We start from the raw sequence: 17,761 nt of genomic DNA, 5'->3' as shown, positions 1-17,761 counted from the left end.
ATCGGCTTCAACAGAGTCGTCAAAAACTATCTATACAATAATATAAATACATAATATAATAGCTACCCATATTTTAAATTTTAGTTCGAAGATTTTAGTATTGGTCCGGTAAGAGTCAAGAAATCGGACAACCCTTAATGTACGTGTGTAAAACTTCAGGGTTTAAGATGAGTGTAAGTGAATTCACAGAAATGATTCCCTTACTCTGGCAGGGAAATTTAATTCTTACAGCTGGGCTAGCACAGGCAGGACACAAAAAATATATCCCCCGATTATATCCCCTGACTATATATACATGGAATAGTAGAATGTGACCCCCGTTTATTATTTACTCATATATTATTAGGATATTATTTCCACTTGGGCCCCAGTGCTCTGAGAGTTGATAAAGCTGTAGTAGACGATTCTTTTTTATCCTTTCCCCGGGGATATAATTGTCTCCTGCCCATACTAGCTGTGCTGGAGTGACATGGTAACATCCGGGAAGGAAACTACTCACGGAAATAACGTCAGTATATTTACAATAACTATCTATTTTCGATCGCCACATTTTAGTTAAGTACTTGTTCCTATACCGTTAAGAAAAAGGGCAGGAAAACGCAGAATAATCCGACACTCGGATATTCGAACAATACTGTAAAATATAGCCCATTTTGATACTAATTTAAAATGTAATTAATTTTTACTTTAGTTACAAGTAAAAAAAATGTGTTTTTTGTTTAAAGGATATAAATAAATTACATCAAAAGGTATTTAATGTTTATTTGTTTATTTTTTGTAACAGTTGTAGTTTTCCTTTTTTGGAACATATTGGAAAATTTGATTAAATTTTAAGACAAGTAACGAGAAATGGAGCCTGTAAAAGTTTGGGATTTACGAACCTGATGTAGAAAAAAGTCTTCTATTATTTATATGGAACCAGGTGACCAGGAATTGGCAGTTCAATAGAATTGCTATTAAATCATAAGCCTTTTAGAATATTAGACGTACATCAACTTAACTTAAGAATGATTTTGATTTTTACATTTCATTCAGGGGCTATGGCCAAGTAAGTATGTAACTGCTCAGCCAACGTCACCCGTGATTGTCAGTAGTGATTCTGATAATACAAAATCTAATTAGATTTATCTTAGCACGCCTGGCGTAACGTTACGTAGCTGGGTCTACATTTGTTCCCGCGTCATCATGCTATTTATATATTTCAACATTTTATTTTAATTACCTACCACTAACCTATTTTGACTCACATTTATACAAACAATATAAATTCTTAACCGCTATATCGCATTTTCACTATATTTCATTAAAGTCGCAACAATTAAGTATATTATAATTTATAACACACTCGTTTTTTTTTTAGGTTTTTTTTTACTTGTAAATTTACCGTTTACTTACTTACTTTAACTTTAACTAGGAAAAGAGGACAACGAAAGAAAATGCGTAAATATGTAGTTAAGTGAGAAATAAGGTAAAAGTTTAGGTCAAATTAGTACAAATCAAAACACATTTGGTGAAATTAAATCACATTGGATCGAATTGAGTCAGATTCCGTGCCTAAAGACATTTCGTTATTTTTGGAGATATTATAAACGAAATGTCTTTAGGCAACTGACTACAAAAGAAGACGATGGTTTTCATTGAAGAAAGCTTTTGATGGAATTGAGTCCAAAGGGATTATTTTTATTCTACTGATTAGCTGTTTTTTTTTTATTTGTAAAGGGTAAATAACGTATACTCCATATTTTCTTTCCAGTCTTAGACAGTTGTAGCCAATCGTTTCAATACTTGCTCGTTGTAAAATTTGTTTAAAAAAGAAAAAGTATGTTAAAATAAAGAAATAAATTTAAAAGAGATTTTACTTATATACTTATTTGTGTTTTGATTATTATAAAATATTGAAAAAATTCAAAGAATTGTTGCGTTATAAGACAAACAAGAAAAAAAAACTATATCATGTTTAATATTTCATAGAATCAGTCAATTTATTTTCAGCATTAGAGATCGTCCAAAAAGATTTAATATCAATACTATCGTACGTATGAAAAAAATTATTAAGCTTCATGCATATTCAATTTTCAACTAACACAAAATATGATTCATTTAATTACGAGGCAAGTGAGTCCGAATTATGGCTACCAAGTGTCAAATTATACTTACAAGATATACGAAATGGAAAAGCACAATTATAATTATTTATAACGTTTTTTAGATTGCAAATAATTCTGTATCAAACTAGCCCAGACCAGCAAAGCTTCGCTCTAGATCAGACTGATATTTAAAATTATTACCAAGGCAAGTTGGAAACTAGGACTCTACCCATAAAAAATATTCCCAATTTTTATAAGAGATATTTAAGAGAAATAATTTAAATAAAAAATGCCTTTTATAGATATAATATGGCAATAATTTAAATATATAAATTGATGTACTTTACTGTGAATTTAGAACTACGTAGATCACAATCAATACACTATACTTTGTAGAACACAAAGTACTGGATGCAAGTGACTGGATCACATAGTATTTTGCGTTCTATAAAGGAAGTAGTTTCTATTATTTATCAATGCCTTTCCACCAGCGATGTGAGAATATAACTCAGATTGGTTGGACGTGTATACCTTATAACTAGAGTTAACCAATTAGTGTTATCACCCAAAAAAATCCTAAAGGTTCAACACGCAAGTCCAGACTCGCGAGGTCAAAATTGGGTATGAGCGGCGGTGTCTGTAACCTGAGTACAACGTGTGTCAATCTCAATAAATGCAATTCAGTGTTGAATGATCAGTGATGTTGCTAACTTGTGTTATTTGAGAGACGGGGGTAGCAACGCAAATTTCCTAACTCCAGATTGGTATTGAAAGTTACTCGACCTCTAACCTTATACCCAATAATATTTGGCCTGACCTAGGGAATCAGATCCAGGGCGAAATTTAAAATCCCCAATTGAGCGTGCGCCAAGCTTTATCACCAGACCCCAGCTTCATAAACCGTAAAATTCCGGCAAGTCATTGACGTGCAAAGGGTTTCTTACCAAGGATGCCATAGATCGACAATGATATGAATTGGAAAAATACAACTCAAATACGTGTTATATGAATTCTTAAAGGTAGGCAGTGCTTTAATACATGCATGCTCGCCAATGTAGCTAACTGGTGGCAACTAAACATAATTTTAACCCTACAAAATTTACGATATGCAACTGTCGCTGTCAAATTATAAGTTAGGTACGAAGGCAACCAGTTATCAACTCGTTAGAAAAGTGACTGAAAGCAGCAAAGCTAAAATGAAGCCATCCTATTGGTGCATTCAACACAGATTTTTTCACTTAGCAGGTGGTATATCTCTAATAAAAAACTGTGTTAATTAATAAGGGACATAAGTAGTGTTTTTCGTATTCAAATCGGTAACAACGACTACAAACAATTAATATTTAACGACAACTATTTCTAATAAAAAACGTGATAAAAACCTCCTTAATATATTTGCTTACAGTATATTATTATTATATTTAATCTATAATTATTTATATTGCACAAATTATTATGGCCGCACACAATAATTGACATAGAAGACGAAAGCATGTTATTTATTGGTCGCATCTAGCCTACACGAGTACAAATTAAGTTATACTTTTGTATAACAAAATTGGTACCTGTGTTACTTTTACTACACAAAATGTATGTACTCCATTTTTTCTTAACTTTTTTAATGTAAACAATTTTTTTAATTACTTTTTAGTGTAAAGTATGTATAGTAATAAAAACCAAGAGATTTCTTTGTGTATTTATTAGAATCTTCTTGGAATCAGTTTTTTATTATTTATGTATCTTCGGTAATATCAATCAATAATATATGAATTGAACAAAAGAACTCTTATTAGAATTGTGAAGCTTTACATGAGATCCATAGCAGAACAGCTTATCCTAAGATTTGAGCAAAAAAATCTTTGAATTAGAAGGTTTGAGTCGATAGTCCACAAAACTGGCCAAAGAATTTTATGGATCATTCGCAAGCATGCAGGTTTCCCCAGAATGTTTTCATTCTCTTTCGAAGAAGTAATATTTCTAGAGTACAGTCCGTACGCCCCTGAGATCGGAGTAAGGGTCCACGTATGGATGACGTCGGAAATAAGGGTTCTGCCACAACGCTATCACCTTTTTTTATAGCATGCTTTACACTAACGAGTAAAGAAACAAATTGTTTAGGTACATCACAAGTCAGGTTTTAAAAATTTGGAAGCAGCCTATCAAAATAAGTGCCTATGCGAATATTTAATGCATGAAGAGAATGCAATTGATTAAATTGATGCCGCAACTGACCGCGTTGCTGACACTCGAAGGGTGCTTCTTATACACCGACCTTAATTTTCCTAGTATGTTTTTTATTTGTTACTTCTTACCAATGCATAGAAGGCATTGCACAAATTAACTGGGTCACTGTTTTATGACGAAAAAGAGTCATTTATGACGAAAAAGAGTCACCTTGTTTTTCAGTTGTCATATTAAAGTAACCTAATTTTTAACTTTAAACCGTTGTGAGCGTGCAAAATATCACATAAGATTTCAGTCGATTAACAATAAAGTATCACGGCATCATTAATCAATATACTAATGTTTACAGTATACTTTCTGTTTATGAGATGTTCAGCAGCAAAATGTACTTTTTATGTTTCACGAATGAAATACCGTATAGTTTGTTTGTAACAAATATGTTCAATAAATGCAATTAAATTTAGCATTGCTCTTCAAAGCAGTATGAATGAACGGTCAATATCGTTTCTTTTCTGAGAGGGCGTTAAAATGTGTTCTTATTTTAAAACTATCAATATGAAAAAGTTTCGTATAGTGCACCCAGCTTAGCTTCTACAGTTGAAGGTTAAAGACTAAATGGTAAAATCCGCCAAATAGAAGCCACAAAAAAGTCTAATAACTTAATAAACAGACAATACAAGGTCACACAGGGTTATAGGATTTGTTTGCAATTTTTTTCTTTTATTTGGTCTTTTAATACCGGTATAATAATAATAATAATAATAATGTAATAATTTTTAGAAAAACGATAAATTTGGTGTGCCAAGTCCTTTTTGGGATGTATGAGTGAGAGTTTACGGACACGCGTTTGTTACTTGTGATGTGATTACTAATCATATGTCAGAATTCTTTGTAAACACTGGACGTTACATTTCGTATGGACACGTTTTAATGCGTTTGTGTGAAAAGATGGGACAGAGGTAAAAAGGGGCGACTCGTCACAATAAGTAGATGATAGCATTTCTATTGTGCTTTATTTTCTGTGATTAAATACCAATGCCAATGTGGCATACAAATTTTACACTGGGGTGACGTGCTAAAAGTATTCCATGGTTATTAAACTCACGTCTTACAACAGCTTAGGACTCTGTCTGATTAGCTGTGATAACTATACAAAACCGTGAACATAGCTACAAAAACACGAAAACTTTTGAGTGCCGAACTAAAACTAACAACTAGTAAGCAATCAGGCATTTACAGCAGTTTTATCACTGCGAAATGTACGTCACACGCGCTTATTAAAATTGTGTTACTCATTATCTTTAGCAGACAGTTATTTGCGTTTAATGAGTTGGGATGAAACAGTCGCATCCGATGTCCATAGTGTTGTTTTTTCGTCACAGAATTAAGAACATACCGAACCCTTGTGCGTTGTGTCCAAAAACACTGTAAATGCCCCGGGCACGTCTCACTTCACACCCACGGAATGTTGCTAGCACACAAACTTATCCTATTTGTCCCTATGTATGGTAAACGGTTAGAACATAAGGGTAAAGGTAAAATATTCACTGCTAAATGGAATGAAGTGACTAACCGCCTGTTCGAGAAACACTACTAAAGTGGAGTGGTTTTTGATGCTTCAATATTAGTCGTGTACACGGTTTCTGTACGTTCCTAATTCTGTGATTTCTGAATTCGGGATGTCTTACTCCGTCTTTAAGTTCTGTTGCTCTCTTTGCATGTTCCTTTCTTTCAGACGTTGCCTTAGCTGCGCCTTCTTCAAGTTTGTCATCAGCTGCGTTGACTGGTACAGCCACGAACCCTGGAATTATTATTAATAATATAAAGCCGGTGATTTGAAGCGGTGATAGCCCAGTGGGTAGGAGCTTGACTTCACTTTAGGGGGCCAAATTCGATTCCCAGCACGCACCTCTAACTTAACTAATAGAAATATCACTTGCTTCAACGGTGAAGGAAAACATCGTGGGGAAAGCTCTACGTCTAAGAGTTCTCCATAAATGTTCTCAAAGGTGTGTGGAGTCCACTAATCCGCACTGGGCCAGCGTGGTGTACTACGGCCATAACCCCCTTGAACTTCAATGTAAAATGGACACTCAGTTTAGAGTCTTATATTCTATACTACTGATTTTTTTTTAATTTTCATCTGAATCACTGACAGTAGAAGTGTGGATTAATTTGAGCTTTAAAAAAAGACACATAAGTCTTATTTTACTCTGTCGTTTAGTTGGTGATTAAGTTATTTAGTACTACTGGTCAAAAGTGATGACTGATGAAATGGAATAGCTATTTTGACCCAGAAGGTTTTGCTCCAGAATCCAGAATCTATAGTCGAACATGCTAGATTTCTATTTACCAGACAAAAAAGACCAGTTCTGGTTCATTTATTGTTTCCACAGATATGTACTTAAATACTCGTCAGTATTAACATTGCGCGAACATTTTGTAGTGTGTGAATGAGCCACGTTTTTCCTTGTGGACAAAAATAGCATTCCAATCTCGATATCAGTGCTTAGTCGGCAACGTTTTATTATTGTTAAATACTGTTGTTATGCGATTACCATTTCGGACAGATTAAATTTACGCAACGAGAGTCAGAATTTTGTCGGATTTTTTCTCGTCTGGATATAAAATACTACTTAATTTTGGCTCAACACGCGTGGCTTGCCGCGTCATACTTGTTTACGGTGTAATTGCAAATAGGTAGGTAAATGTGTCGTTCCGTTTTACTGATTTTGTAACAAGTAGGGTATTTCAATGTTAATGTGTTTTTATAACTAAAATATTTATTATTAACGGTTTAATTTATTCAACTTATATTGCAATTAGGTAGATTCCCACAAATTTAACTAAGAAATAATGCAGTTAGTGAAATTACGTAAGACCTGCCTGCGATAATTTGCTAGGACCGTAATATCCGTCCGCTATTTTAAGGGACTTTCCAATTTCAATTTCAGACACTGTAACCGTATATGTTTTATTTACAAAAAGTAGCTTATATTACAATTCTATTTTTTTAACTTTTGCGTAAGAATAACCTTCGTCTATTTATTGTTCTGTTGCTGCGTGAAAGATGGTTTCCAAACCAACAAACAAACAGACTCGTTATATTATTATAATTTGAAATTAAAATACCGAGGCCGCGGGAAATTCTACAATTGAATAAAATTAATAATACATTCATACGTTAATTACACATACAACAAAAAATTACCACGGAGATCGGTTTTCATGCAAACATTACTTAATTTGAATTAGCTAAAATTTAAAATGTAGTTTATTAGGTTATTAGTATATTTTTTACCCATACGCATACCACGTTTTTAAGTAAAAAATCTATACTAATATTAATAAAAAAAGAGGAAAGATTTTTTTGTTTATTTGTTTGTAGACCAAATAGACTGCAAAAGCAATGGGCGCATTTTAACTATGCTTCCCCAAAATAAAGCTTAACTATCACGAAAATGTCAATGTAAGTTTGTTTCCTCACGAAACTTTGTACACATATTCTTGGAAGTGTTAGAAGTAATATGGGATACTTTTTAACCCGACATTAAGCTCGGTTCCTAATATGTGTTTAATTTAGCCCAAACTTTGGTTGGAGATAGACGACAGAACTCCTCAGCGGACAGCAGCAAACCCCTCATTTAACGCTTAGCGATACTGAATACTGAAAACAAATTCAAACGCAGACGAAGTCGCGGGCAACAGCTAGTAGATTATAAATAAATAAAAAAAAAAAATTGGAGATCGTTAAGAAAATTGCAATAATGTTACTGGCCTGCGCTTAGGAATTTTTTGAGAAATGGCCTCAAAATGTTTAAGAATAAATTAAGTAAAATCCTTCTCGAAAAATGTTATTATGATGTTAAAGAATGTTTCAAATCTTCATTCAAAATATGCGATTAGCATAGAACTTTGCTAAATTATGCTTTTGAATGAAGACGGACAATTGAATTGTTATTGAAAGTTACTGAATCCAGCAGCAGTTCTGTGGCCGCCATCTTACAAAACACAAGCATTATCACTTACTTATTTCAATAGTTAGCTATTTAAATAAGTAAGATAAAGCTTGTGTTTCTATAAATAAAAATGCTTTTCCTGAATGACTGATTGATGGATCAACACACAGCCTAAACCGGTTGATCTTAGGGATTCTTCGGACTTCTTTTAGATGCTGTTATACGATAAAATTAAAATATAGTTAGTATTGTAAACTGGGGCGGCAGACAATCAAACTGATCGCGTAATACTGATAATGTACGTAATCATCGTACCATATAATATGACACGATAGAACTTACCACCATTATCATGCAGTTCAATAATATTGGTATGCAGAAGACAATTGATATGAATAAGCCCTTGCTATCGAAGTATTGTTGTCTTGAAAACAACGTCCAATTCCTCGCGGCCACTTCGTTTATGCTCTCCGAGAAGTATACGAGTAGCACTGCAAAGAAAAACAAATTAATAATCATTGGCATTGGCTCAACTCAACTCAAAGCCTGGTCAGGTATTTCTGGCTGCGTTTTCTATCAGAGCATTCAAATGAAGATATCAGAGCAGAAATTCGTTTAGAAATTCCTGGCTAAAAATGCATGGCAGCCAGAACAAAGTAAAAGTAGCCTAAGGCAATACAGTCTACATAATATAATCATATAATGCTTAATCCAAAGTACGACTTGCTCCCACTCATTAAACAAGGCAAGCGTAGGCCTAGTCGGTGGCGAATATATTATGGCTGAAAAATCTACGCCAGTGGTTTAATATGAGTACAAGGTCACTGTTAAGAACAGCTGCAAGTAAAGTTCAGTTAGCCCTAATGGTTGCCAACCTCCTAAAGGAGATGGCACTAGAAGAAGCAGAAGATACAATCTACATGTACGACGCTCAACGAATGATCAACTGTCCTGGATATAATTTAAATTTCTGGATAAATATTTCAGAAGTTTCCGCAGACACGTTACATGCCCATATTCCGCGCAATTGCGCATGATAAGTAATAATCTAATTGAGTAGCTTGGATAATAAGCTACTCTTGTAGATTATTTATGTATTACTGATCGTAGAAACCTCTGGGCTCTTACGCACCATAAGAACGCTTTACTCGCTTAATATAGGTAATATAATGATGAAACTCTCTAGACCACAGATAGGTCTGATTTTAAGCGGCATATTTTGGCTTCCCTATATGTGTTAGTAGACGAATAATCATAAACCAATACAACTGCTTTTAAATTAAAAATAGTTGCACAGCTGTCGTGGACTTTTGAGTTATATTATTCCATTTTTTTCTGCATCATGATGCCATGCCAAGAAACATTCCTACATATGTTAGCAAACCTTAGTTTGCTGAATTATTTAACATTTATAAAAAACAATTTTGAATAGCAGACAATTTTCCAGACGACCAATCGGTTTGTGAAAGTCTCAGTAGTGATTTGCAGAAAACAGGATGCAAATCACGATCACCGCAGTTAATGGTAGGACGACCTTCGTTTTGACTACGAGGCCCTGTTTTTTAGGATAAGAAGAAAATTTAATATCTTTAATTCGCATTAACGGTCTTTAAAACTTCGTCGACTTCTAATGCTATTACAGATAGAAACCTAATCTACTTGTGCCGGATAACCGACATCTTATTATTCTTAGTGACATTTCGCTATTTCTGCTGTTAAATAAAACTTATTAAAAGTAGTAAAACGATGTTGTAACATATTATTACATGTGTTGAATGCAATTTTAACGATGTTGAGTATAAACTTTTTTGTTGCCAAAGACATCCGTGACCCCATATGACCTTAAATGTATACACAGCTGATGATATGGTTGTCACAACAATATTTTTTTCATTACTTTGTACATTTAATATATTGTAACATTACAACACAATCAAAGTTTATTATAAAGTCAAAGTCAATTCAAATTTTCTTTATTCAGATAGGCACATAGATGGCACTTTTGATGCGTACATAATACAATACATGCCAAATATGACATAGAAGTGAGTTGATGGGGATAACTAAAATCGTCAATTTAAGCTACGAGGGTTCCAAACGCGCCCTGGTCTAACAAACATAGCCGGTTGTCTTTTTTTTTTATTATCACCATCTCACATTGTCATTTAAAACTATTAAAGAAGCAACCTGATTAGAGCAATAATTTACGCCCAAGCATTTTTAGCGTTGTTACGTAGTGCTTAATAATATAATAGGACTTTTAGGACTCAATAGGACTATACTAAAAGTATCGAACTCAGGAGGAAGTTCTGGAACAAGTTTTTCATTAAGATTGTTTAGTTGAACGCCCTTATCTCAGGAACTACTGATTCGAATTGGAGAAATTATTGACTAAAAGGAAATGAAAATTATCGCTTAAAAGGGGCTATTATTCCTATTAAAAGCATCCGTTGCGTGCGCTGCGTGAAAGGTTAAAGTTACGCAAACATTATATAATTGTTTCCGTTTAAAAGTTCTAAAAAAAGTCCGTGACAGCGTTTGTCTTTTTTTTAAGGTTGGCTCATAAGCAGACGAAGTCGCGGGGGACCTTTCGTCATGAATAAACTAGCCTTGTTATATCTATTATATATCTATCTATCTTGTTATAACTATTTATATCTCAGCAACCTTGACACTCGCACAAAGTGCGACGACCAGATTTACATTTTGTTTCACTATGTTTCCTCAGGCCACATTAGATGGATATAATCAAGCAACATATATTAGTCTGGGTAAACAATAATTTATCAACTGTTTAGATTGATTAATTATTGTCCTCCTCGGACGCACGAGTGTTATAAAAACGAAGCGTTTTGCTGCTGACATGGACGCTTTTCACGCTCTTCGCAAGGCTTATTTGATTCGACTACAGTTTAAATCACGACGTTACCCTTTCTTCATCTTTAAAATTTTATAGAGTGCCAAAAAAAATACTCCTTAAGAGCCTGAGAAAGATCCTGTTAATTAATCCTGGGTTTGAAGACCTCAGTGGCGCATTAGTGAGCGCTATAGTCTTAAAAGTGAGAGAGGTCTCGGGCAATTCATAAATTCTGATTTGTCTGGTCTTGCTGCCCAGCGATTTAGCGTTTCGGTACAATGCCGCATGGAAACCAATTCGGGATTATGGGTTTAATGTCGTAGTCATCCCTTTCTTCTCTACCATTAGGGAGAACAAAATTATAAAGGTTCTTTCGCGGTGCTCCTACATGGTAGGTATCTGCGCACTATGGAATCGTCGGAAGATGACGTCGCAAGAATAATACAGATTTGTTCCCTATTACAATACAGAATAGCGCGGGTTCGCGCACAGTGCAAACAAGCACTCGTTAAAAAGGGCCTGAGATATATTAAATCTTTGGTTACCTTTTTGTTTAATTTCAACGTTTTTTTTAACGCGTGCTGAAAGTACGCTCGTGTGAACGATTCGGCTGAAGCAAACGGATTATCAAATCTTTTCACTACCTGAAACGTGACCTGATAATTTGATAGAATATATACTTTGATTATATTAGATAACTATTAATTATGTTATAAAATCGATTTTTAGTAAGGTCATTTCATATAATGTTTGTCATCTGACCTTTACTTTATATACCTACAGTGCCCTCTAATAAATAATATATTACTTTACCCAGATGGCCTTTGTTCATTCAATGGCTAGTTATTACCTTATGGTAAGTAACAATAAAGTCTAAATTTGAAGTGCCCTAAGATTGATTAGTTAGTAGTTTTATTGTATCCATACCTCTATCGATTTTACACGACGTGGCACCGTAACGAATACATATCGGCTTACCGGTACGGTTCAGACAATCGACTTGGTAACAAAATAACGGCCAAAAAACAAAATCAAACTAAAGTAACTTACAGCCTAATTAATAAATCTTACAAGTTCACTTATCTCATACATGATTTTTTATCTAAATGGTGGATTCATCATATCAACCCATTGCAGACCCGGGCACACACACAAAGACGCGCGCGCGCACACACACTTACACACTCTCTCTATCTCTCTCTCTCTCTCTCTCTCTCTCTCACACACACACACACACACACACACACACACACACACACACACACACACACACACACACACACACACACACACCACACCACGGGGCACGGGTCTTGGAGAACTCTCAGACATGCAGGTTTCCTCACGATGTTTTCCTTCACCGTTGAAGCAAGTGATATTATAATGGCTTGCAACGCACAAAACTTAGAAAAGGTAAAGGTGCGTGCTAGGATTTGAACTAAGCCCCACGAATTGAAGCTGATAAGAAGGTTACCTTGTAGTCCCCGTATTAAATCGCGGTCACGAGGGACGGTACCTGGTCGCAAGCGTAACGAACCCATATGCTCAACCGTTACTTCTAAGCCGGCTAAATGTTGTAGGCTTCTTCTTACACCATGACGCGTTTGGCATCCTAGTAGATTAAGTTTTAAGTTTACGAATGTTATCGCAATCACTACTATGTACACATTTTGTATGTAATCAACGCATCAAAAGTGCCATCTATGTGCCTATTTGAATAAAGAAATATTTGACTTTGACTTTAAGCCTATGCTGGGTGAATCAAAGCAGCTTGTATACAAGTAATAATCCGAAAATAACATAACTTCGCCTTTTTTTAACGCAGTCAGGTAAAACTATGCACTATGTTTCGTACCCGGTGACGCTGACACGGAAACGTGGGCAGTAAACAATAAAATTCAATACTTCGCTTACTTGTCTCGCGGTCAGACAAAACAACGCGCTATCTTTATCAAAATCCGATCGCCTAGATAACAAAAGCTAAATAGAAACGTGTAACGTGTCATTAACTCATTAGTCTGGTCTCGATCGGTTGGCAAAACGGACTGTAACAGCTGTGGTAGTTGCTCAGTCAGATTTAGGTAAACCGGTTGGTTACCTTCCAAATATTACCTACGTTTGGCAGGCTACCGCAAAAGGCTACTTTAGCGAGCTCTTCTACGCTATAAATACGAAACGAGTACATATGTATAATAAACACGTTAGAAGCTGAGCTTATTATTACATGTTATTTTATGATTATTGAATTTTAAGTAAAATAAAAAAAAGTTCATTTAATTGAAACTGTTAAATGTATTTACATATAATCAGAAAGTTATTCCAGTTTTGGCAGTTATATTAAAACCCATATAATAACTATAATCGGTTTTTACGCGACATCATGCTTGCTTGGCATGTCTTTGTTGGCAGGGTAGTAACTAGCCTAAGCTGAAACCACACACCAGAACAGACCAGAGAATATTCTGAAATTATCAACTGATAATAAATAAATAAAAATATATAAATATACTACGACAATATACACATCGCCATCAAGTCCCAAGATAAGTACGTACAAGTACTAAGATAACTGATGAATATTTTTTATGAATAATATACATAAATACTTATAATATATAGATAAACACCCAGACAATGAAAAACATTGATGTTCACCACACAAATATTGTCCAGTTGTGGAAATCGAACCCACGGCCTTGGACTCAGAAAGCAGGGTCGCTGCCCACTGCGCCAATCGGCCGTCAAAAAATACAAAAAAGACATGCTACGAACAACGTCCGATTGCCGCCCTGCGTCCTTAAACCTGAGATGGGGGTGTTAAGGCTCATGTACCTTTAATTACACTGGCAACCACGCTCATCAGACCGGTTAATAGTAATGCTGCACGATGACAGAAATAAACTTGTCGATAGTTTTTCCCTCAGACGAACTCTGCTAAAATACTCTACTACTACTTAAAAGACCACAGCGTTACCGCGTCAATGAGATCAATAATCCGCATATGAAATACTAACATTTAATTTGACTTAACACGCGTCTCTTGGCATTGCATTGAGTGGGGTGTAACCAACGTGATTACAAAATTACACGCCTTTTAAGTTTCACTGATGACGCCACGTCTTGGCATAGATAGCTATTAGACAAATTATTTTCTTCTAAATTAGAAATATCTTGTAGGTTTTTGTCGATGAACTTCCATAAAGTAATGAAAATGCTAGTTTTTATAATTCCTATTCAAGTTATCCCTTGGCTGCAATTCCACCTACTTACGTTTTACGTTAACAGGCAAATCTGTTAAGGGTTAGGCAATTATATTAGTCCCATACGCCTAATTACACGATTAATGACATCCGACCGGACCGCTAAATCACTTAGCGTCACGTATTTGTTGTTAGGCTGGCAACTAGCCACGGCCGAAGCCTTTCACCAGCCCAGACCTGAGAAAATTCCCAAATTGACCCTGCTGGGGTTCGAACCCGGGACCACCCACTTAAAACCACAGCCCTCAGCGCACACCGCTGCGCCGAGGAGGTCGTCAAAACGTTGTTTTTAAATGATTACATTAAACAACATTTTTAAATTCAGACTGTGGTGTTCTGCATAACAAATATTTCAATTAAAGATAGTGTTTCATAGATAAAGTTCGTATAAATATGGAAGGTATATACATATATTTTTGATAATACTAAAGACACCTGTGCAAAATAAATATAAGAATAAATTAATGTAAGAATTCATTAAAAAACTTAACTAAGAAATAGTCAATTAAATGTTTCTTTACTTCCAAACTGTGTATTCAAAGGTATAAAGGTCGAGAGATTCATAAATACTGGTGTAACAATAAGCTAACCACATTTTATGAATAAATAATTACTATGCCAGAAAAACATAAGAATATAAATAAATAAATTAAATAAATATACTACGACAATACACACATCGCCATCTAGCCCCAAAGTAAGCGTAGCTTGTGTTATGGGTACTAAGATGACTGATGAATAATTATATGAATAACATACATAAATACTTATAATATATAGATAAACACCCAGACACTGAAAAACATTCATGTTCATCACACAAACATTGTCCAGTTGTGGGAATCGAACCCACTGCCTTGGCTCAGAAAGCAGGGTCGCTGCCCACTGCGCCAATCGGCCGTCAAAAGAATGCAGTATTACTATGAAAATATTGCTTCTTGCACACCTAAACCATTGTAAGCTTCTTGGCAACAACATAATGCTTTAAAATAATCTATAACTCATACATTTAACAAGATTTTAATGAAATTTTTGAATGAATGAATAAATAAGTATTATTGGAATAGAATTCAGATTTATATTATATTAGTCTGATTTGAACATGTGATATATAATTTTTACCATACAAATGAAACAAAAGCAAGTAAACAGAGCATGCATTTTCCTCCAGTCCAGAGTTCTAGAAGTCTCTAGGTCATCAGGAAGAAAGTTTAAAATTATTTGCAAAATTTCTACCAAAGGTATGCAAAACTAAAAGTTATTGTGGTCAAAAGACATTGTATATAGGTTAAGTTTAGTATAAGTTTCTATTATTTACAGCTTTAGGGCACAAGGAGTTACTGCTGTTATGTTTTTTGATGTGAAACATCTATAGGCGGAGAGTAAACCTGATTTTTGGTATTTATGATTGAATTTTTGATTTTGTATGTAACAATAAAAATGAATATCTATTTTGTAATAAAACAGTAATTATTAACCAACTTACAAAAATGAGTGGTTATCCATTTTGGTTGTATTTTTTTTTTATTTGTGGAATAAATTTGTAATGCTTTTTCTTTTAATTATGAAATATCTGCAATAACTTACAGAAAACAATTTCGATGTTTCACATCTGCCAGGCGTCCTGTGACGGCTCACACTTTTTTTTTTTTTATGTGACCATTTTACTTATATCCTACTTTTGCAATTTTCTTTAAGTAAAAAATATTACCATAGAGCATGTTATGTGTTAAGATTATAGGAGTTATTGTCATGAGTTTTTTGTTATTGATATATATAGACACCAACTGCCACAACCATTCTCCACCAACTTCAAGATTGCTCTGAACAAAAGGCTATTTCTGTTATACTGACAAAATTAGGAAATGACCAATTGAAACAATTACAGAAGTTTGGAGGTATAAAAATATTACACAAGGTGCTTAATGTACAATGAGTATATTAATCTAAGAACTAAGTAAGAAGTATTTAACTATTAAGAAGAACTAATTAAGAAAAACTAATTTGGGTTTGATTAGTGTTGTATGCCAGCCTATAAACTTGTGTAGCCCAGCAGTGGCCTTAATTTAGAACAAACTAGAACTTTACACATTTAAACATTTGAAAAGAAACTTTAAATTGCATTCTAAGTAATGTGGAATAGTACTTACACAGTGTTATGAATAGAATAATTTGGAAGTTCCCATAATTTCTAGTTGAAAAACAGGTGAAAGTGACAAGAACGTGAAAGGACAGAAGAGCTATAAGCCAGGGGTCCCTCCATTCAATCTGAAATGTACAATCCGAGGTAGGGTTATGTTTATACAATTATCTTTACCTATTTTATTATGTTTATAAATAAAGCTTTCAATAATGCAGCAACAACACAATATAATGATGTGAGTTTTTGCAGTTAATTAGTGGGTCAGAAATTGTTTTTATCCTGGAAAATTAAAGGTGCCTATTGACAGTGGTGTGCTCTTTAAACATGCTCAAAAGCACTAGCTACCCTTATCTTATATACAACTCTTAAGAGGTAGGGTTTCCACAATTTTATAGCTTCATGCCTACCCTGGTCAATAACCCTGTGCACATCACTACCTATGAATAGATCTAAAATTCAATTATTATACCTTCACAAATATGGCTGACCGGTTTTTATTGAAATCGTAAATTAAGTCATATTTTTATAATATCAGTAGAAAATTTATCATGATTGCAATACATGCTTTATAGTAAGTAACTTAGCCTACATTACTAGTTTGAATTTACCAATTGTTGTTCAAATGTTGAATGGAAAGCAATACCACCAATTAACATCGTTATTTTACCTGGGAACTATATGAAAAGGAACGATGTTCAAATTTAATTTCTTAAACGTACGGATATAAGCATATTTGCCGCATCATGCGATACAAGTAAATAGAAGAACTCACACTCTTTAAATAGGAATAAAAATCAGATATTTCATTAACTTCAATAAAGCCTTCCATGTTTTCGATATTTAGACACACACAGAAACTTGTTTCGACTTATTTTTCCAATAATGCAAGCAAACTTCAGAGTCGGCAATTGCAACTAGCAAAATAACAATTTGAGTTTTGACCAATTTTGTAAACCATTAGGCTGACAAGTGACAACTGACAACCTATGCAAATTGTCAAGTTCTATCACTGCTTCAGTCTGTCTCTCAGAACTATATGTGTTATTAATTAATCTGTAACAAGGAGAATAGTTTTCTTCTCTATGAGTTTATACTTTATTATAGACTTTATTACAAAACGCAATACATAAATTGCAAAATTAATGCGCAATCCAAGCGCAGATTAATATTTTGATAACGAGAGCTATTGTGCGGAAGCCTAGTTTTTAAATAATAATAACAACATTCTATTGAAAATATCCATAAAAAAATTTATCAATCTCCTTCGTATT

The 17,761-nt window shown here is 34.2% G+C and overlaps 1 protein-coding gene across 1 annotated transcript; it reads right to left on the bottom strand.

Annotated features, from left to right (window-relative positions):
- Positions 1–1,905: 1,905 nt before the first annotated feature.
- Positions 1,906–17,439, bottom strand: LOC120637069 (transmembrane protein 18). Its single transcript, XM_039908673.1, has 4 exons — positions 17,263–17,439; positions 16,498–16,615; positions 8,573–8,721; positions 1,906–6,072 (listed from the first exon to the last, which is right to left on the bottom strand). The coding sequence occupies exons 1-4, from the start codon at positions 17,317–17,319 to the stop codon at positions 5,956–5,958; spliced, it is 441 nt and encodes a 146-aa protein (XP_039764607.1). The 5' UTR covers positions 17,320–17,439; the 3' UTR covers positions 1,906–5,955.
- Between the last annotated feature and the right edge of the window lie 322 nt (positions 17,440–17,761).

This window comes from Pararge aegeria, chromosome 3, assembly GCF_905163445.1.
Source record: "Pararge aegeria chromosome 3, ilParAegt1.1, whole genome shotgun sequence".
Lineage (NCBI taxonomy): Eukaryota > Metazoa > Arthropoda > Insecta > Lepidoptera > Nymphalidae > Pararge > Pararge aegeria.
The sequence above is the reverse complement of the archived record's forward strand: the minus strand, read 5'-3'. Positions and strand labels throughout refer to the sequence as shown.